Here is a 22,928-nt window from a genome sequence, read left to right as displayed (position 1 = left end):
ACTTGGTAAAGCATATCAAATTAACTGTTGAAGTAAGTCAACTCAACTTCCTGAGACTGAAGTCATCTCTCTGTTGTTTTAGAACAGCCCTCATGCTTGCTGTCAAGTATGAATCAGCAAATGTCATCAGACTTCTTCTTCAACAAGGTGCTGACATCTTTTCTCAAGATGTTTTTGGATGGCCTGTGGAAGAATATGCTGTTATTAGTGGTTTTAATATGTAAGTGTTCACATTAAAATGCCAGTTCTCACTAAACTGCAGCCAAAAATAATTTTAACTGTTACTTGCTACGTCACCAGTGAGAGTTCTAATTTGGTGCAGGCTGTCTGGAGAATGGTGGTGAGATGTTCACCCTCAAGAGCTAAAAGCCAAACAAAGGCCGATTAGTTACTCTTGGCTGTGGGCTTGGGGTGCTTTATCTCAGGACATGTAGACCTTGATCCTTAGAAAGCTTGACATTAGCCATTTCATTACAAGTGTGAACAGTGTCACAGTTGTGATATTTCTAACTAGTTCTTTGGGTCTTGAAATACTTAGTTCAGCAGCAAATCCTGTTTTCCCTTGAGGGCTTGCCTCTCTATACGCTCCCATTTGAATTTTCCAAGAACCCGGAGGATTCCTACAGGTCATTTGGAGGGGAGAAAATAGTTCCTTCTCATCATTCTGTTCCTTGCATTGATTCTACTGCTGCAGCACTGCTGCTACAGCTGGTCTTGACAGGATCTGCTTGGCAGCTGGATCTGGAGTCTGGATAGGGCTCTATAAAGACCTTTAATAAAATCATTTTAAAAGGAAAAAACAACAACAACAACAACAACTCATCCTGCAGTGGGCTCACGATTTACCTTTGCTCCCAGGCCGCCCCTCTGGGTCCAGGTTCCCAGGGTGATGTACATGTCGACTTCAGAGTGAGAGCTTCTTTGTTCTCATATGTATGCTTGTCGCTCAGTCACTGTTGCAAACAAAACTCCAGCACCCAGTTCAGGCAGCTGGGCCGCCTAGCTTCCCCTCTCACTCAGAGACCTTATGTGGAGCCCATGTGGAAGCCTAGATCTTCACGATGAGGTGCCCTTGAGGCTCTTATTTATCTTTTCTGCTAGCAGATGTCAGTGGGGACCATTTTAGGCTGTCAGAGAGGGTCAAGTGCTCTTGCAGGAATTGAGCAGACTTCCCTTTCTCCTTTGTATCTAGACTTGAACCTCAAGGCGGCTTTCTGTCCTGTGGGGGCACCTTTTCTTAGGTCACAGGTTCCCTATCATCCTTCCCAGAGTACTGGATGCCAGCTTGCCTGAGATTCCCTAATTATGCTTGGCCCCTCATGGGATCTTTCCTGTAATAATGAACATCTTCCAATGGATTTCGGTCTGCCTCCACCTTAAATGTTTCAGAATCTGCCCCATAGGAACCCATTCAGCAGAAATCCCTAAATCTCAAGTAAGATAGTTGGAATTCAGAGAGGTAAGCCCTGTATAGAACTTGCCAGTACCCACTGTAAGAGTAGGGATATGTCTTCCAAGTGAATTGGAGAGGAACATGGAGATTAAAGAGATATTAAACATGGAGATTAAGCATCTTTCATTGTTAGAAAGATCTGCTGGTTCAGAGTTTGAGTAGGTAGAGAAGGAAGAATAGTGGTCCAGGCCAGGTCTTGATTGTGATTAGTTTTCTGCTCTTGATGTAATTAGCTGCAATAATGGGGGACCATTATGTTCCCTAATGTAGTGAATTCATGTTATAAATAAATTCAGGTACACGTTATCTAAAAGCTGAGATTCCCTAATTTACAAACCACAAAGAACAGCTAATCACCAGAATTAATAACAGTTTCATGCAACACTTTAATGTTAAACGTATGAAAAAGCACACATTGGGATTTACTTTGAATTCCAAAGTAGTTACAGCAATAAAGTTGAAGATGAAATTATTCCACTCTTTGTTTCTGCAAGCATTTTGTGCGTATATTATCTCATTACATCCTATTAATCCTCTTGTGAAATAAGGTAGTAATATCCCAGTTGTGTAGAGGAAGACTTTGAACTGAAGACAAATAACTCCTCCAGGAACAAAGAGCAGTTGGTTATAGAGGTAGGATTTGCAAGCTCAAGAAATTTTTCATATGCCAAGCTGCTGCTGCTGCTGCTAAGTCTCTTCAGTCGTGTCCGACTCAATGCGACCCCATAGAGGGCAGCCCACTAGGCTCCCCCGTCCCTGGGATTCTCCAGGCAAGAACACTGGAGTGGGTTGCCATTTCCTTCTCCAATGCATGAAAGTGAAAAGTGAAAGTGAAGTCGCTCAGTCGTGTCTGACTCTTAGTGACCCCATGGACTGCAGCCTACCAGGCTCCTCTGTCTATGGGATTTTCCAGGCAAGAGTACTGGAGTAGGGTGCCATTGCCTTCTCTGATGCCAAGCTAAATCTAGTTAATTATTGGAGCTGTACTGCCCTGAGTTCATTACTAGTTCATCTTCCTTTTCTTTCTCCTTTCAGTTCAGTTGCTCAGTCGTGTTCGACTCTTTGGGACCCCATGAACCACAGCACGCCAGGCCTCCCTGTCTATCACCAACTCCCAGAATTTACCCAAAAGCATGTCCATTGAGTCGGTGATGCCATCCAACCATCTCATCCTCTGTTGTCCCTTATCCTCCTGCCTTCAATCTTTCCCAGCATCAGGGTCTTTTCAAATGAGTCTGCTCTTTGCATCAGGTGGCCAAAATATTGGAGTTTCAGCTTCAACATCAGTCCTTGAACACCCAGGACTGATTTCCTTTAGGATGGACTGGTTGGATCTCCTTGCAGTCCAAGGGACTCTGAAGAGTCTTTTCCAAGACCGCAGTTCAGAAGCATCCATTCTTCTGCACTCAGCTTTCTTTATAGTACAACTCTCACATCCATACAGATGTGAGACTATTGGAAAAACCATAACCTTGACTAGACGGACCTATGTTGAGAAAGTAATGTCTCTGCTTTTTAATATGCTAAGTTGGTCTAACTTTCTTTCCAAGGAGTAAGCGTCTTTTAATTTCTTGGCTGCAATCACCATCTGCATTGATTTTGGAGCCCCAAAAAACAAAGTCAGTCACTGTTTCCCCATCTATTTGCCATGAAGTGATGGGACTGGATGCCATGATCTTAGTTTTCTGAATGTTGAGCTTTAAGCCAACTTTTTCACTCTTCTTTCACTTTCATCAAGAGGCTTTTTAGTTCTTCTTCACTTTCTGCCATAAGGGTGGTGTCATCTGCATATCTGAGGTTATTGATATTTCTCCCATCAATCTTGATTCCAGCTTGTGCTTCATCCAGCCCAGTGTTTCTCATAATGTACTCTGCATATAAGTTAAATAAGCAGGGTGAAAATATATCTTTACTTTTTCCTGTACTACATGCTACATAAAAGTTTATATAACTTAGAAATTTGATATGTATGTGACAATTGAAGTTTTGATATTATTTCTGATATTGTCTGAAATAATCTAAGAATTTGGTAGTTGTTTTTCATATCAATGTTAAAATATTATGTATCGCATTTTTAATACATAGCTTTTGCCAACTGATTTCTGAATATAAAGAAAAAAGATCTAAATCTTCTGCTGAAAATAGCAACCCAGGTACATCATATGATACCGAACTACTCTCAGTCATTCTACCATAGATAAAGTAGGAATGAAGAAGTTTCAAATAATGAAAGAAGTATGAAAAAATTAGTGTAAATTGCATGTGTATTTTATTTTTTTAATTAATTTCTTTATACTTTAGTATTCAGAATTCTTTAAGAAGTGAATTGTAGGTGATTTAACATCAAAGACGATATTGTCTAAAAAGAAATCCATCTCTTTAATATGGCTGCTAAAGTCCTATATTAGATTTTTGTGTAAATCAGAAAACAAATTTTAAGTGAGTATGATGTATATTTCATCTATAGTCATAGTACAGCAGATTGGACATCTTATGAAAGTGAACTTTCATTTTTAGAAATGGTTTGCATTTAGTGAAAGAATAGTTAGTAGTTACTGTGTAGTGATTAGTCTCACTAAAATAGTTACCATCATTAAAACTGGGAACTTGAATAATCCCTTCCTGGTAGGATAAGAAATGATAAACAATAACTGCAAAGCTGAGGCAGTATGCAGCATAGTAGTGAGAGATTATTTCTGAAAGATACCTACCAAATGTACAGAAGGCAGAAGAGCAATGCCTGGTTGACAACCAGTTATTTTGCCTATTGTACCAAGCAGGTCTAGATTACCAACTTCATTTCTTACAGATCCAGAGAGAGTGAGATAGGTTGACTTCATTGGGATCAGATATTTTCTTTTGTGTGTTGGACAACTGTCATGAGAGTACAGTTTTGTAAGAACAAGATTTTCTCTTGCCCTCAGTTAAAAGATTATCATAATAGATATTCAAATAGAACAACGTTGGACTCTGCAGGTTCTAATAAAAGCACAAAAATACTTTGCATTAACAAAAACAGCATTAGGTCCACTGGATGTGGCATCTAGCACATTGTACAGGGTATCCAAGGATACCTTTAACTGAGTAGACCTCTATCTAATCAAAGGGGGCTTCCCAGGTGGCTCAGTAGTAAAGAATCTACCCCGAACGTAGGAGATACGGCTTGATCCCTGTGTCAGGAAGATGCCCTGGAGAAGAAAATGGCAACCCACTCCAGTAGTCTTGCCTGGGAAATCCCATGGACAGAAGGGCCTGGTGAGCTGTAGTCCATGGGATCACAAGAGTCAGACACGATTTGGTGACTGAACCACAAAAACATCTATCAAAGAACTGTAGGTTGGTTTATTACACTGGTCAGGGGAGATACAGAGATGACAGTGTCTTGGTCTTCAATGGGCTCAAAATAGAGTTTTTCTCTGGTTAATTTCTATATTTTTCTAAAGAAAAATTTCAAAGAAAACATGCTTATTTATTTGTTCATTTGTTCACTAAACAGATAACTTTCAAGTGTCTTTTATGTACTAAGCATTGTTCTGATGTCACAGGGTGAAAACATTTAAAAATCACTGCCCCTGCTCTCCTTGCTCAAGCTTGCAGTGCTCCTTTCCCCATGGAGTCACTGCATGTGAGTCATCCCTCCAGCATCAGATCATGACGACCCTTGGGAAATGTTGTCCAACAGCACCAGAGTCCGTGGCTCCCTCCATCCTTCCCTCCCTCCCCTTGTTCATCAGCTTAGGATGTGACGATGTATGCCTTCCAAGCTGAAAAAGTATGATTTCTATAAACATTTGCCATATAATGGGAAGGACTGATACAGTGATATCCCTCACTAGTACACAGCACTCTTTGGACCATCCTGCTCTGTGTGGTCCAGATACTCTTGAGCAATGGAAGGAGATAGTCTCAAGAGATTCTTTTTAAACATGTTAGTATATATATATTGGAGAAGGCGATGACACCCCACTCCATTACTCTTGCCTGGAAAATCCCATGTATGGAGGAGCCTGGTAGGATGCAGTCCATGGGGTCGCGAACAGTCGGACACGACTGAGCGACTTCACTTTCACTTTTCATTTTCATGCATTGGAGAAGGAAATGGCAACCCACTCTAGTGTTCTTGCCTGGAGAATCCCAGGGACAGGGGAGCCTGGTGGGCTGCCGTCTATGGGGTCACACAGGGTCGGACACGAACTGAATTGACTTAGCAGCAGCAGTATATGTGTGTGTGTGTGTATATATATATACACACACACACACACACACACATATATATACATATATATGGAACTTTTTAAAAAAGTTCAGCTTCTGTGTGCCCTACTTCATGCTCACCACTACAAGTCTAGTCCCTATTCTCATCACTGAGTTGAGCCCCTTTACCCGTTTGCCCTCCCCTACCTGCCTTTCAAGAGATTATCCTTTCTAAACCTGGAATCACTACATCTTTCATACTTCTCTTGCCTTTGGAAAGAGGGCCAGGAACAGAAGACTTTTGTTTCCAATGTTTTACCTTGCTCTGAGGTTCAGTGCCTTTGACCAAGCTTCCCTGTGATAGGGCGTTTTCATTGTGAACTGAAGAGCCAGAGAAGTGGTCAGTCCCAGCAAGACACCTATAGTCTCTGTTCAGTGCTCCAGGCAATAGAAATCCAGAAATACTGTGCTGTTTAAGCGTGCTAATTGTCAGCTTATAGTACTGATTGTATTAATGGTATACTATCATTTGCTGTCAGTCTCCTGGAGTTTGGTTAGGATTATGGTCATTGTAAACAGCAGTTCTTTTCTTTGTTATTTCGTTTTGCATTTGATAACTATAAAGGGGAAGAGTGGTTCTTAGGTGTTAGTGGCCTACGAGTATAGTACAACCACTGTTCCCTTCCTCTAGTGTGGTCTCCAGGTGTGGTTTGAAAGGAATACTTTTAAACAAAGTCTCAGTGTTGAGGTTTTAATAGTCTATATTTTTCTTCTGTTGATTTAAAATGTATCTTGCTTTTTTCTTTAATAGTGGATGAGAGTTCTGAAGAGGACTCTTCAAGGAGGTAGGATTTTATGGATGTTTTAAATTATATGTTTAACTAAGGCAACATGGAAAAGAGAAACTAATGTTTGTTGAAACTAATGTCTAACTCTGGGTTAGACACTGAATTACGTGCTTAACATTTATGACCTCATAGAGTCATCACAGCAGCTTTGTAAAGTAGCTATGTCCTAGTTTTACTTAATTAGGCAACTGTGGTTTCAGGAGGTTAATGAGTTGACCCTGGTTAAAATGAGCTGACCTGTGATTTGACAATTGGCCTTCCTGGCTCCCACATCCACTCCCATGGCCCTCAGCAGACTGAGAAGTACCCATGTAGCATATAAGTTAAAGATATAAATTTTTGACTTGTGTACATTTTAAGTTTCGACAATGTGGGTAAACTCCCTGTACTCCCTGAGAGTAAAGGAGAGAAGTAGTGCCACCTCAGTAAGTGGTATCCCTGCTGACGGACCAAGACTCCCATTTTGGATGGACTCAGATTCGTCTCTGAGCCTTGAACAGACAATGGAGAAGGAAAAGCCTATTCTTCCGCTTTGTTTTAAGTCATCAGGTTTATTCCAGTTTGGACAAACAAGAATTATTTCAATCCATCAATTGGATTGTCAGTTCAGCTATTAGAACTTTATTGAAAACAAATTATTTTTAGGCTCTGCCGATACCTTGGCTGTCACTCTCTGTTATGGAAACTAAGAATGAGTGTTAGCTAGATATTTCATAGGTTGGGACAGATGGACGCAGAAATAGGTAACAAAAAACTTTTTTGGAGACTTCCATGGGGAAGCAGTGGTTAAGATGGTTAGTAAGACATCTTCCAATGTAGGCAGTGTGGGTTGATACTCGGTCAGAGAAGCTAAGATCTCACATGACCCAGGGTCAGACAGCCAAAACATAAAATAGAAGCACCACTGGAACTAATTCAGTAAAACTTTAAAAGTGGTCCACATCAACAAATCTTAAAAAAAAAAAAAAAAAAAAAGCTGTTTTAAAACAGGCCAAATTGTATTCATGTCAAGAAAGTTCATGTAATATATAGACAAACTTTCACTTTTTTTTTCTTTTGTTCAAGCACATGAGTTCACTCATTTTTATTGTATGTTTTTGCTTTAAAGGTTTCCCAACAAACCTGGCATTGATTTAGGGCCTACATCAAATGATGAAGTCTTAGATTTTAAAACCAAGGTAAAGTGCTCTGTTGTGAAATTAGTTTTCCTGCTCTGAAATTAGTTTCATGTAGTATTTACTCTTATGATTAGACAGTGGAAGTGACAAATAGATTAAGGGATTAGATCTGATAAACAGAGTGCCTGAAGAACTATGGATGGAGATTCGTGACATTGTACAAGAGGCAGTTATCAAGACCATCCCCAAGAAAAAGAAAAGCAAAAAGGCAAAATGGTTGTCTGAAGAGGCCTTCCAAATAGCTGAGTAAAGAAGAGAAGCAAAAGGCAAAGGAGAAATGGAAAGATATACCCATTTGAATGGAGAGTTCCAAAGAATAGCAAAGAGAGATAAGAAAGCTTTTCTCAGTGATGAATACAAAGAAATAGAGGAAACAATAGAATGGGAAAGGCTAGAGATCTCTTCAAGAAAATTAGAGATACCGTGGGAACATTTCATGAAAAGAGGGCCACCATAAAGGATGAAATGGTATCGACCTAAGAGAAGCAGAAGATATTAAGATAAGGTGGCAAAAAAAGATCTTTATGACCCAGATAACCAAGATGGTGTGATCATTCACCTAGAGCCAAACATCCTGGACTGAGAAGTCAAGTAGGCCTTAAGAAGCATCACTATGACCAAAGCTAGTGGAGGTGATGGAATTGCAGTTCAGCCATTTCAAATCCTCAAAGATGATACTGTGAAAGTGCTGTTCTCAATATGCCACAAATCTGGAAAACTCACCAGTGGCCACAGGACTGGAAAAGGTCAGTTTTCCTTCCAATCCCAAAGAAAGGCAATGTCAAAGAATGTACAAACTACCACATAATGGCACACATCTCACATGCTAGCAAAGTAATGCTCAAAAATTTCCAAGCCAGGCTTCAAGAGTATGTGAACCATGAACTTCAGCTATTCAAGCTGGATTTAGAAAAGGCAGAGGAACCAGAGATGGGAATACCAGACCATCTGACCTGCCTCCGGAGAAGTCTGTATACAGGACAAGAAGCAACAGTTAGAACTGGATATGGAACAATAGACTGGTTCCAAATCAGGAAAGGAGTACATCAGGGACATAAATTGTCACGCTGCTTATTTTACTTACATGCAGAGTACATCATGAGAAATGCTGGGCTGGATGAAGCACAAGCTGGAATCAAGATAGCTAGAAGAAATATAAATAACCTCAGATATGCAGATGACACCACCATGATGGCAGAAATTGAAGAAGAACTGAAGAGCCTCTTGACGAAAGTGAAAGAGGAGAGTAAAAAAGTTGACTTACAACAAAACATTCAGAAAACTAAGATCATGGCATCTGGTCCCATCACTTCATGGCAAATAGATGGGGAAACAATGGAAAGAGTGACAGACTTCTTTTTTTGGGCTTCAAAATCACTGCAGATGGTGACTGCAGCCATGAAATTAAAAGACACTTGCTCCTTGGATGAAAAGCTATGCCCAACCTAGACAGCAGATTGAAAAGCAGGGACATTACTTTGCCAGTAAAGTTATGTCTAGTCTAAGCTATAGTTTTTCTAGTAGTCATGTATGGTTGTGAGAGTTGGACTATAAAGCAGGCTGAGTGCCGAATAATTGCTGCTTTTGAACCGTGGTGTTGGAGAAGACTCTTCAGAGTCTGTTGGACTGCAAGGAGATCCAGTCAGTCCATTCTAAAGGAAATCAGTCCTGCATATTTATTGAAAGGACTGATGCTGAAGCTGAAACTCCAATAGTTTGGTCATCTGATGCGAAGAACCAACTCATTGGAAAATACGGGTTCTGAGAAAGTTTGAAGGAAGGAGGAGACGGGGACGACAAAGGATGAGATCGTTGGATGGCATCACTGACTCAGTGGACAAGAGTTTGTAAAACCTCTGTGAGTTGGTGATGAACAGGGAAGCCTGGTGTGCTGCAGTCCATGGGATCACAACCGAGTAACTGAACTGAGCTGAACTGATGTTGGTATTTTCATAAAATTTGATGAGCAGTGTAGATGCATAAAAATATATTAATAAAATCATATGAAACAGAGGCTTTGCTCATAGTATATCCTTAAGAATACTCATATGTTACAGATCTGTTGTATATAAATTCTAAATATATGTGTTTCTCCACAGGCCTTATTAAACTTGTTTGTTTGGTTTTTTTTTTCACAAAAAGTTTGTTCTTGACTAGAAATGTCTCACTTTTTCCTTTCTTCTTCCTCCTCTACCTTCTTCTATTTTTAATTTTTTAAAATATTTACTGTTAACCTAATTTTCCCTTGTAGAACACATTTCTTCAGTGTCTGTTCTTTCAGTCCATTTCTCTCTGCCTCTATTGTGAACATGTTTGCTTATGGCTTTCTATTTAGAGTGTGGCTTTCATTCATGATCATTGCCCTATGGGTTTAACCTTGTTTTTTCCCTGTTTCATTGGTCTCTAGCTATTTGACAAACAGAATAGAAGTAGCTTATCCTGTTTGCAGTTCTAGCCCATCTAAATAAGGTTCTGTTAAAACCTAAACTTTCATATTTCCCTTCACAAGTGGTAATCCATGTATATATTAATCATGGAAGCAAATTTCAAAATATAGCAATTAATTTAAATGTCTTAGTTTTTCAATAGTGCTCTAAACTAGGGGATAACTTATTACTCTAGAACATTTTGGTAGAGAAAGTAATCTAGTGGGTGTCCTAGTATTTGTATAGCAGTCAATTAGGGGTAAGGAGAGGAACATCTGGGGCTTCTAATGTGATCTGTCATAGTCCTTTCCCCATGAGAAGGTCAGTCAGTGACAGAACTGGGATTTGAATCCACATCTGAATGACTCCAGAGCCTGTGCTCTTTGTGTTAGATTATAGAGGAATGGGGGATGTTATAATTCTTTTATTCAGGTTGATACTTGTTATATTCTTCAAGCTCTTATTTTCTTCTCCAGCATGTCCTGAAATCAAAGTTAACAAAGCTAATGAAGGCTTTTCAGCAATCCAAGAGAAACAGTAAGTTATCTGAAGACTGTCCTCCTGGTATTATTCCTTGATTTGAAATGACACATGTTCTCATGTACTCTCTCCTGTTTTCACTGTAGTAGAAGCAAAATGTGGCATTTTGAGACCAGAAAGTACAACTTTCTCTCAGAACAATAATTCTGATAGTAATGTTGAAGATGTGGTTGAAACATTTCCCAAACCATCACCCTGGTTTGAGGGCATCTATCATCCTGCCTTCCCATTGCCTGAGCCTGTTTCAAAACTTCTCAAGTCTGTAGCAGGCCTTGGTCATACAAAGGTAAGTTGTTCTGTTTGTAACTCTTCTTTCCCTGCATTTGTTCACATAGCAGTCCCCTGATCCTTATGGTGACAAAAAAGATCCCACCACAGAAATAGAAGCCCTCAAAGTCACGAGATGAAATGGTGTGATAATAAGAGCCGTACATGTGCATGATTCAGATTTATAAATATTGGCATACTAAGTATGCCATTATGAAAGGGAATTACAAAGCACTGAGGAGAAACAACTAGATGAATATGAAGATGGGGAGGAGGATGAAGGGGAAGAATTCCTTTAAGAAAGACAAGATAAATATAAGATGGAATGAAGGTGAAGATGAGACAGATATTATACAAACGCAACAGAAATAGTGGGGGTCAGTCAGACCAGGAACTCTATATTATAAATATGTGAGAAAATTATTTCAGATTCAACTTAAGAAGAGAAAGTGAGGTTGTAAGAAAACAATGCTCATACTCTTTTGAATGACATATAGCTGATTTTTATGAAGAACTAAAAAAAATGTATTCCTTATTGTTTTTGGTGGCTGTTTCTGAGGTTGGTGGTGGTTCTTGTTTTTTCATTGAATTGAAGTGTAGTCAGTTTAAAATACTGTGTAAGTTTCAGGTGTACAGCAATGTGATTTGTTTATACTTGTGTATGTATATATATATTTTGAATATTGTTCCCTCTGGAAGTTCATTTAAATTTGAAGTAATTTCTCTTTTTTAAAAAATTCTCACTTTGAAGTTAATGAAGTGATGTCTGCTATTTAACCTAGCAAAACTTTCGTTTAGAGATAATTCAAGATGAGCCCTGTTTTAGGCCTTCGGAGATGTATTATGAATTAAGAATTTCTGGCCCTTCTGTTTCTTGTGGTTTCTAACTTCAGTTCAGTTCAGTCACTCAGTCGTGTCCGATGCTAAATACTTAATGTACTTATCTAATTTATCTTACTGTTTGCTATAATCTTGGTAGGTGTTTTAGATCTTTCTGAAAATAAAGAGGAAATACATAAGCATTTTATCTATTATTTTTACTAAAATTATAATTTATAATTTTATAAATGAGATTCTTAATCTCTCTTCATTAAATGAGAAAATTTTCAGCTGCAACAGTCTGAAAGAAGAAATGTAGAGGTATATTTTTTCCTTTGGACAAATTCGGATTTCTTTTTTCTGAATGTCAGAAAATAATGGGTAATAACATTAAATGAATGAAATCACGATTTATGCTGTTTTCTTATATAGACTACTTGTTATTACTAAATCATAAGGAAAGAAAAATTACCACCAGAGTTTATAAAATTATCTGTGGAAGATATTTTTTCTTTTAAAAATATCTCCAGCAACATGTACATTCCACGTTATTTTTATTTATTTATTTTTAATTTTAATTGGAGGCTAGTTACTTTACAGTATTGTAGTGGTTTTGCCATACACTGACATGAATCAGCCATGGATGTAATGTGTTCCCTATCCTGAATTCCCCTCCTGCCTCCCTCCCCATCCCATCCCTCTGGGTCATCCCAGTGTACCAGCCCTGAGCAGCCTGTCTCATGCATTGAACCTGGACTGGTGATCTGTTTCACATATGATAACATACATATTTCAATGCTCTTCTCTTAAGTCATCCCACCCTTTCCTTCTCCAATAGAGTCCAAACGACTGTTCTTTACATCTCTGTCTCTTTTGCTGTCTCACATGTAGGGTTATCATTACCATCTTTCTAAATTCCATATATATGCATTAGAATACTGTATTGATGTTTTTCTTTCTGGCTTACTTCACTCTGTATAATAGGCTCAAGTTTCATCCACCTCATTAGAACTGATTTAAATGTATTCTTTTTAATGGCTGTGTGATATTCCATTGTGTATATGTACCACAGCTTTCTTATTCATTCGTCTGCTGATGGACATCTAGGTTGCTTCCATGTCCTGGCTATTATAAACAGTGCTGCAGTGAACACTGGGGTACACGTGTCTCTTTCACTTCTGGTTTCCTCAGTGTGTATGCCCAGCAGTGGGATTGCTGGGTTGTATGGCAGTTCTATTTCCAGTTTTTTAAGGAATCTCCACACTGTTCTCCATAGTGGCTGTACTAGTTTTCATTCCCACCAACAAAGTAAGAGGGTTCCCTTTTCTCCACACTCTCTCCAGCATTTATTGCTAGTAGACTTTTGGATACCAGCCATTCTAACTGGTGTGAGATGGTACCTCATGGTGGTTTTGATTTGTATTTTTCTGATAATGAGTGATATTGAGCATCTTTTCATGTGTCTGTTAGCCATCTGTATGTCATCTTTGGAGAAATGTCTGTTTAGTTCTTTGGCCCTTTTTTTTGATTGGGTTGTTTATTTTTCTGGAATGAGGTACAGGAGCTGCTTGTATCCTTTTGAGATTAATTCTTTGTCAGTTGCTTCATTTGCTATTATTTTCTCCCATTCTGAAGGCTCTCTCTTCACCATCCTTATAGTTTCCTTCATTGTGCAAAAGCCTTTAAGTTTAATTAGGTCCCATTTGTTTATTTTTGCTTTTATTTCCATTACTCTGGGAGGTGGGTCATAGAGGACCCTGCTGTGATGTATGTTGGAGAGTGTTTTACCTATGTTTTCCTCTAGGAGTTTTATAGTTTCTGGTCTTCTGTTTGGATCTTTAATCCATTTTGAGTTTATTTTTGTGTATGGTGTTAGAAAGTGCTCTAGTTTCATTCTTTTACAAGTGGTTTACCAGTTTTCCCAGCACCACTTGTAAAAGAGATATCTTTGGTCCATTGTATATTTTTGCCTCCTTTGTCATCGATAAGGTGTCCATAGGTGCATGGATTTATCTCTGGGCTTTCTAATTTGTTCCATTGATCTATATTTCTGTCTTTGTGCCTGTACCATACTGTCTTGATGACTGTAGTTTTGTAGTATAGCCTGAAGTCAGGCAGGTTGATTCCTCCAATTCCATTCTTCTTTCACAAGATTTCCTTGGCTATTCGAAGTTTTTTTGTATTTCCATACAAATTGTGATATTATTTCTTCTAGTTCTGTGAAAAATACCGTCGGTAGCTTGATAGTGATTGCAGTGAATCTATAGATTGCTTTGGGTAGTATACTCATTTTCACTATATTGATTCTTCCAATCCATGAACATGGTCTATTTCTCCATCTATTTGTGTCCTCTTTGATTTCTTTCAACAGTGTTTTATTTTCTATATATAGGTCTTTTGTTTCTTTAGGTAGGTATATTCTAAGTATTTTATTCTTTTCATTGCAATGGTGAATGAAATTGTTTCCTTAATTTCTCTTTCTGTTTTCTCATTGTTCGTGTATAGGAACACAAGGTATTTCTGTGTGTTAATTTTATATCCTGCAACTTTACTATATTCATTGATTGGCTCTAGTAATTTTCTGGTGAAGCCTTTAGGGTTTTCTATGTAGAAGATCATGTCATCTGCAAACAGTGAAAGTTTTACTTCTGCTTTTCCAATCTGGATTCCTTTTATTTCTTTTTCTGCTCTGATTGCTGTGGCCAGGACTTTTAAAACTATCTTGAATAGTAGTGGTGAGAGTGGGCACCCTTGTCTTGTTCCTGACTTTAGGGGAAATGCTTTCAATTTTTCAGCACTGAGGATTATGTTTGCTGTGAGTTTGTCATATATAGCTTTTATTATGTTGAGGTATGTTCCTTCTGTTCCTGCTTTCTGGAAAGTTTTTATCATAAATGGATGTTGAATTTTGTCAAAGGCTTTCTCTGCATCTATTGAGATAATCATATGGTTTTTATCTTTCAATTTGATAATGTGGTGTATTACATTGATTGATTTGTGGATATTGTATTCCTGGGATAAAGCCCTCTTGGTCATGATGTATGATCTTTTTAATATGTTGTAGGATTCTGTTTGCTAGAATTTTGTTAAGGATCCTTGCATCTATGTTCATCAGTGATATTGACCTGTAGTTTTCTTTTTTGTGGCATATCTAACTGGTTTTGGTAATAGGGTGATGGTGGCCTCATAGAATGAGTTTGGAAGTTTACTTCCCTCTTCATTTTTCTGGAAGAGTTTCAGTAGGATAGGTGTTAGCTCTTCTCTAAATTGTTGGTAGAATTCATCTGTGAAGCCGTCTGGTCCTGGGCTTTTGTTTGCTGGAAGATTTCTGATTACAGTTTCGATTTTTGTGCTTGTGATGAGTCTGTTAAGATTTTCTATTTCTTCCTGGTTCAGTTTTGAAAAGTTATACTTTTCTAAGAATTTGTCCATTTCTTCCACGTTGTCCATTTTATTGGCATATAGTTCCTGATAGGAGTCTCTTATGATCCTTTGTATTTCTGTGTTGTCTGTTGTGATTTATCCATTTTCATTTCTAATTTTGTTGATTTGATTTTTCTCCCTTTGTTTCTTGATGAATCTGGCTAATGGTTTGTCAATTTTATTTATCTCTCAAAGAAACAGCTTTTAGCTTTGTTTATTATGGTCTCTTTTGTTTCTTTTCATTTCTTTCTGCCCTAATTTTTAAGATTTCTTTCCTTCTACTAACCCTGGGGTTCTTCATTTCTTCCTTTAGATATAGATTTATTTAGATGTAGATTTATTTGACTTTTTTCTTGTTTCTTGAGGTAAGCCTGTATTGCTATGAGCCTTCCCTTAGCACTGCTTTTACAGTGTCCCATAGGTTTGGGGTTGTTTTGTTTTCATTTTCCTTCATTTCTATGCATATTTTGATTTCTTTTTTGATTTATTCTGTGATTTGTTGGTTATTCAGAAGTGTGTTGTTCAGCTTCCATATGTTGGAATTTTTAATAGTTTTTCTCCTGTAATTGACATCTAATCTTAACTGCATTGTGGTCAGAAAAGATGTTTGGAATGATTTCACTTTTTTTGAATTTACCAAGGCTAGATTTATGACCCAGGATGTGATCTATCCTGGAGAAGGTTCCATGTGCACTTGAGAAAAAGGTGAAATTCATTGTTGTGGGGTGAAATGTCCTATAGATACCATTTAGGTCTAACTGGTCCATTGTATCATTTAAAGTTTGTGTTTCCTTGTTAATTTTCTGCTTGGTTGATCTAGCCATAGGTGTGAGTGGGCTATTAGAGTCTCCCACTATTATTGTGTTATTGTTAATTTCCGCTTTCATACTTATTAGCATTTGCCTTACATATTGTGGTGCTCCTATGTTGGTGCATATATATTTATAATTGTTATATCTTCTTCTTGGGTTGATCCATTGGTCATTATATAGTTTCCTTCTTTGTCTCTTTTCACAGCCGTTATTTTAAAGTCTATTTTTTCTGATATGAGTATTGCTACTCCTGCTTTGTTTTGTTCTCTATTTGTGTCAAATAACTTTTTCCAGCACTTCACTTTCCGTCTGTATGTGTCGCCTGTTTTGAAGTGGGTCTTTTGTAGACAACACATATAGGGGTCTAGTTTTTGTATCCATTCGTCCAGTTTTTGTCTTTTGGTTGGGGCATTCAACCCACTTATATTTAAGTTAATTATTGATAAGTATGATCCTGTTGCCATTTACTTTGTTGTTTTGGGTTTTGAGTTTATACACCCTTTCTGTGTTTCCTGTGTTTCTCTAGGGGTCTAGAGAAGACCCTTTAGCATTTGTTGAAGAGCTGGTTTGCTGGTGCTGAATTCTCTCAGCTTTTTCTTGTCTGTAAAGCTTTTGATTTCTCCTTCATATTTGAATTAGCTCCTTGCTGGGTACAGTAATCTGAGTTGTAGGTTTTTCTCTTTCATCACTTTAAGTACGTCCTGCCATTGTCTTCTATCAAAGATAGAAGAGTTTCTATCAAAGAGTTTCTATCAAAAGATCAGCTGTTATCCTTATGGGAATCCTCTTGTGTTATTTGTTGTTTTTCCCTTGCTGCTTTTAATATTTGTTCTTTGTGTTTGATCTTTTTTAATTTGATTAATATGTGTCTTGGGGTGTTTCACCTTGGGTTTATCCTGTTTGGGACTCTCTGGGTTTCTTGGACTTGGATTCCTAATTCCTTCCCCATTTTAGGGAAGTTTTCAACTATTATCACCTCAAGTATTTTCTCATGGCCTTTCTTTTTCTCTTCTTCTTCTGGGACTCCTCTGACTAGAATGTGGGGGCATTTAGCATTGTCCCAGAGGTCTCTGAGGTTGTCCTCATTTTTTTTAATTCTTTCTCTTTTTTCCTCTCTGCTTCATTTATTTCTACCATTCTATCTTCTACCTCACTTATCCTATCTTCTGCCTCTGCTATTCGACTGTTGGTTCCCTCCAGAGTGTTTTTGATCTCATTTATTGCATTATTCATTATTGATTGACTCTTTTTTATTTCTTCTAGGTCCTTGTTAAACATGTCTTGCATTTTCTCAATCCTTGTCTCCAGGCTATTTATCTGTAACTGCATTTTGTTTTCAAGATTTTGGATCATTTTTACTGTCATTATTCTGAATTCTTTTTCAGGTAGACTCCCTATCTCCTCCTCTTTTGTTTGGTTTGGTGGGCATTTATCATGTTCCTTTACCTGCTGAGTATTTCTCTGCTTTTTCATCTTGTTTAGATTGCTGCATTTGGGGTTGCCCTTCAGTATTCTGGCAGTTTGTGGTTCCTCTTTATTTTGGAGGTTCCTTGCTGTGGGTGGGGTTAGATGGTTGTCTTGTCAAGATTTCCTGGTTAGGGAAGCTTGTGTTGGTGTTCTGGTGGGTGGAGCTGGATTTCTTCTGTCTGGAGTGCAATTAAGTGTCCAGCAGTGAGTTTTGGGATGTCTATGGATTTGGTGTGACTTTGGGCAGCCTGTACACTTAAGTTCAGGGCTATGTTCCTGTGTTGCTGGAGAATTTGTGTGGCTTGTCTTGCTCTGGAATTTGTTGGCTCGTGGGTGGCGCTCGGTTTCCGTGTAGGTATGGAGGCTTTTGGATGAGCTCTAATTGATTAATGTTCCCAGGAGTCAGGAGTTCTCTGGTGTTCTCAGGTTTTGGACTTAGGCCTCCTGCCTCTGGTTTTCAGTCTTATTCTTACAGTAGCCTCAAGACTTCTACATTTATACAGCACCAATGATAAAACATCTAGGTTAATGATGAAAAGCTCCTACACAGTGAGGAACACCTGGAGAGGTTCACAGAGTTACATTAAGAAGAGAAGAGGGAGAAGGGAGATAGAGGTGACCAGGAGTAGGAGAGGGGCAATCAAAAGGGGTGAGAGCAAGCTAGCCAGTAATCAATTCTCTATGTGCTCTCCACACTCTGGACCCCTTGGAGAGGTTCACGGAATTACAAAGAGAAGAGAAGAGGGAAGAAGGAGACAGAAGTGACCAGGAGGAGAAAAGGGTGAATGAAAAGGAGAGAGACAGATCCAGGCACTAATCAGGTCCCTAAGTATTCTCCACAGTCCGGAACACACAAAGGGATTCACAGAGTTGGGTAGAGAAAAGAAGGGGGAAGGAGGAGATAGAGGCGACCTGATGGAGACAAAGCAGAGTCAAAAAGGGGAGAGAGCAATCAAGCCAGTAATCACACTCCCAAGTAAAAATGGGTACTGAAGATTGGGTTCTTAAAGGTCCAAAATTGATAACAAATACCAAAAAGCAAAGATTAAAAATCTAGAGTAGAGGTTAGACTCTGAAAAATACAATATTAGCAAAACAAAACACAGTCACAAAAATTGTGAAATATATACATGAAGTTTGCTTTAAAAATAGGGTCTTTTTTTTTTTTTGCAAGGTAATAGTAGCTTATAAAAATGAAAATTAAAGGAGTAATATCAGGAGACATTCAGCTTTAAGGAATCCAATATGTTATTCTTTTCTTTTGTGTGCCATTTCTCAAGGATTCTCTATTCCTCATCAGTTGCTGCAGGTGTGAGCAGAGCTGCACGCAGTTGCCGGGACTGAGATCCTGAGAAAGGGCACCTGCTTGGTGCGTTCAGTGACTCCCTCTAGTGACCTCACTGAAACGTGATCTGCTCAGTTATGCGGACATGCAATGCTTTCTGGCCCTTCGAAGACTGTTATTTGCTTGGCTTTGTTTTTGCTCCGTTTTTTTTTTTTTTTCCTACTTCCTAAAGCTGCCTTGTATGAAGATATATAAATATGCTTTTCTGCAAACAAAGCACCATTGTTTCACTCAAGACTTGGGTCCACTGTGTCCCTCTTCTAGTCGACTTCAGTCCCCAGGTCCCGGTCTACAAAAACCATGACAGAATAATAGAGAACTTAAAAAAAAAAATTAAATATTTAAATAATGATAATAGTAAAATATATCTAGGAATTTCTCTGGAGCTGTTGTGGGCTGTGTGGGGTCAGTTCAGTTTCAGTTCCTTAATCCAGCTTATACTTCTCAAGATCTTAGGCCCCCTCCAATGTAGTTGCTGCTAACTACAGGGTTTTAATCTGTTGCATCTGTCACTTGCAAAGCAGTTCCCTCTGTTTATTTTAGCTTCTTCCATTTCGCTGTTCTCTTCAGTGTCTAATTTCTGTCTTGACACAAGGGGGCGAAGGTGGTCACTTATTTAGGCTCACTTGTTCAGTACTGCTGTGGGGACAGAGGAACACTGCAAACAAATACCACTGGCATGTGTGGGGAGTGCTTGCAGTGTCTCGGCCACACTGGGTTTGCCCCTGCTCATGGTCCATGCACTTTCCGACTCTACACTTCTCAGGCTCTAGGTTGCTCTGCCAGGGAACTATCTGAGGCAGGCCCTGGGTTACGTGCAGTTCTGAGGTCTAAGCTGCTCAGGTTCAGGTTCTCAGGTAGTCCACAAATGGGCAGACTCGGTTGGGCCTGCGTTTTTTGCCCTTCCCAGGTCTGAGCAGCTCAGGCGACCAGGTGATGGGTGAGCGCTGTCTCCCCTGGTGGGGAGTGTGTCTCATCACCTCCCCAGTCACAGCTGCTCGGTTTCCTGGGTGGCCACGGGTGTGCCCATCTCCAGTGTGCCATATGTGTCTTCTGGGGAGCTGATCTCTGGCTGTGACCCTCCTGGCAGAAGTCAACCATACAGAATCCCAAGCGGTTTTTGTTAGCAAATGGGTGCCTGCTTGCAGCTTGGTAGAGGATGCCTCTCAGGGGCCGAGTTTGCCTCTTTCCAGCTCTGGCTGCCCACCTCCTGCATCCCTGTCTCCAGTGGGGGATGGGCTGATCTGCAGCCATCTAGCTCTTCTCTCATATTCGCTCAGTCCTTTGTTTTTTGAGCGGGCCTGGCAGTTCCTTAGGTTAGGGCTTTTCACAGGATAGTTCTCTCTCTCTCTCTTTTTCCTCTCTCTCTTTCCCTGGCTATCCCGCAGTTTGGGTTGCTATCTCATGTTAGTTCCCTCAGAGATATGCCCCCTCAGGGCATTCAGGCCCAGTCCTTACCCTAAGCAGTGCAGCCCACGCCTCCCTGTTCAGCCCCCACTTGCTGGTGGTGGATACAAGCACAGGGAGTTCTGGTTAGGCACATAACCTCTGGGTTTTATTGATTTATTTATTTTTCCTCCCAGTTATGTTGCCTTCGGAGATTCCAAAACTCCCCACAGACCTGCTGGTGAGAGTGTTTCCTGGTGTTTGGAAACTTCTCCCCTTTTAAGACTCCCTCCCTGGGATGGATCTCCATCCCTACCTCTTTTGTCTCTCTTTTTATCTTTTATATTTTGTCCTACCTCCTTTCAAAGACATTGGGCTGCCTTTCTGGGTGCCTCATGTCCTCTGCCAGCATTCAGAAGTTGTTTTGGGAATTTGCTCAGCGTTCAAATGTTCTTTCAATGAACTTGTGAGGGAGAAAGTGGTCTGCCTGTCCTATTCCTCTGCCATCTTAGGACCGCGCCCCCCCCCCCATATTATTTTTAAGAAACTTTATTAATTTCAGTGTTTATAGATGTTAAATTACCATGTCAATTCTTTGTTATGTGAAACTAACGTGTAAATTCTTCCATATAGAAAAGAGAGTCATTGTGGTTACTTGATTTTTTTTTTTTGGTTTTTTCTTTCCCGATGTGAATATTGAGTCCTTGTTGATCATCATAAATGTATTTGAAGACTTTTAAACCTTCAACTTGGATAATCATAGTTTTACTCCTTTTTTAAATATCTACGTCATTCCTTTAATCTTTACCTGCCATTCCAGAAGACATAGATAAGAAGTTACAGTCGTTAGTGTGCTGTTTACAGGGAAAGAGGCAGTAAACCATCTGAATGTTCAAATAGGGTTGTAAAAAATTCATTTATTCTTAAATGAAGGATAGTTGCTTTCCAGGATTTTGTTGTTTTCTGTCAGACATAAAGAAGAATCATGTCCCCTCCCTCCCAAACCCCCCTCCAATCTCCCTCTGCATCCCACCCTTCTAAATTGTTGAGAGCCCCTCTTTGATTTCCCTGAGTGATAGGGCAAATTCCCATTGGCTATCTATTTTACATATGGAATTGTAAGTTTCCATGTTACTCTTTCCATCCATCTCACCCTCTCCCCTCTTCCCCTTCACTCGTGTCTCTAAGTCTGTTCTGTCTGTTTCTCCATTGCTGCCCTGCAAATAAATTCGTCAGTACCATCTTTCTAGACGCCATACATATGTGTTAGTATCAGATATTTATATTTCTCTTTCTGACTTACTTGACTATAATAGGCTCTAAATTCATCCACTTCAATGAACTGACTCAAATGCATTCCTTTTTACAGCTGAGTAATGTTCATTTGTATATATGTACCACCACATCTTTATCCATTCATCTGTCGATGGCCATCTAAGTTACTTCCATGTTCTAGCTATCATAAACAGCACTGAAATGAACATCAGGGTGCATGTGTCTCTTTCCATTTTGGTTTCCTCAGGGTATACTCCTAGGATTGGGATTTCTGGGGCATATGGTGGTTTTATTCCTAGTTTCTTAAGGAACCTGCATACCGTCTTCCATAGTGGTCATATCAATTTACCTTGCACCAGCAGTGAAAGAGGGTTCCCTTTCCCCCACACCCTCTCCAGCATTCACTGCTGTAGACGTTTTGATGATGGCCATTGTGACTGGTGTGAAGTGGTATCTCATTGTGGCTAAGCAGTAAAGAATCTGCCTTCGGTGGGAGACCTGGGTTTGATCCCTGAGTCAGGAAGGAGGGCATGACAACCCACTCCAGTATTCTTGCCTGGAGAATCCAATGGACAGGGGAGCCTGGAAGGCTTCAGTCCTAGGGTGGCACAGAGTCAGACATGACTGAAGCGACTAAGCAACAGCAGAGGTAACAGACTTTTGGATGATGGCCATTCTGCCTGGTGTGAGGTGGTATCTCATGGTAGTTTTGGTTTTTATCTGTACTGTGTTTTTTTTTTTTTTTTTTTAACCAACTCAACGTTGACAAGATAGTGCTTGAGGCTTGAAAGTATTGCTACATTTGGATTGTCAAGTTAATCTGCAAGGAACATTTCAAGAGAAGCAAAAGCATGGGAAATAGTAATAAATATGTGGGGCTATAATAACAGCAGTTAGCTTTAGTGATGTTTTAGTAAGTGCAAACCATTTTGCATAGTTTAAGTAGCACATGAAGAGTACCTTTATGGCAGCCATACTTGAAGTAACATAAAGTAACAGTGCCCTGTTTGAAGGTGGCAGCTATGGAAGGAGATAAGAAGGGCCTGATCTCTTAAATGTGGCAGCCACTGCTTGGTGATGCAGCACCGTGCTTGAATTCAGCATCCTGGTTCTGTCCTAGAGCAACTGTGGGATCTTGGCAAAACCTATCTTAACCAGGTTAAAAGTAGGGTATTTCTTCAAAAGTGATTAGGAAAACTTCATGCAACTCATTGTTATCATCTATTCCAGCAGAGTATCTCTGAGAGCCTTCCACAGAAGTATGTGGATCATTTACCTGGAACTGCTGGTCAAAGAGGAAAAAAGACATTAAATGGACAAGTAGAAGGTAAGAGCTGTATTTTACAGAAAAATCATTTGACAGAATGTTGATTGAAAATGGGAATGCTGATACATTCTAATGGGCAAAGAAAATCACCTGTCAGATGGGTAGTGAGAAAAAAGATGAGAAAAGGAGGGCAATTAAGTATCTTATCAGGTGTCTACCCCAGATTAC

The 22,928-nt window shown here is 39.4% G+C and overlaps 1 protein-coding gene and 1 long non-coding RNA gene across 2 annotated transcripts in view; both read left to right on the top strand.

Annotated features, from left to right (window-relative positions):
• The window catches only part of LOC133248635 (ankyrin repeat domain-containing protein 26-like), a 73,274-nt gene that overhangs the window by 11,184 nt on the left and 39,162 nt on the right, over positions 1-22,928 (top strand). Inside the window, 5 exon segments of the mRNA XM_061419018.1 lie at positions 83-220; positions 7,604-7,673; positions 10,576-10,636; positions 10,726-10,925; positions 22,664-22,760. Coding sequence (XP_061275002.1) covers positions 83-220; positions 7,604-7,673; positions 10,576-10,636; positions 10,726-10,925; positions 22,664-22,760 — 566 coding nt within the window.
• LOC133247112 (uncharacterized) lies at positions 168-10,814 on the top strand. The gene is made up of 4 exons (XR_009736263.1): positions 168-220; positions 6,459-6,492; positions 10,576-10,636; positions 10,729-10,814. It is a non-coding gene; the product is annotated as an uncharacterized LOC133247112 (long non-coding RNA).

This window comes from Bos javanicus, chromosome 5, assembly GCF_032452875.1.
Source record: "Bos javanicus breed banteng chromosome 5, ARS-OSU_banteng_1.0, whole genome shotgun sequence".
NCBI classification, from domain to species: domain Eukaryota; kingdom Metazoa; phylum Chordata; class Mammalia; order Artiodactyla; family Bovidae; genus Bos; species Bos javanicus.
The sequence above is the reverse complement of the archived record's forward strand: the minus strand, read 5'-3'. Positions and strand labels throughout refer to the sequence as shown.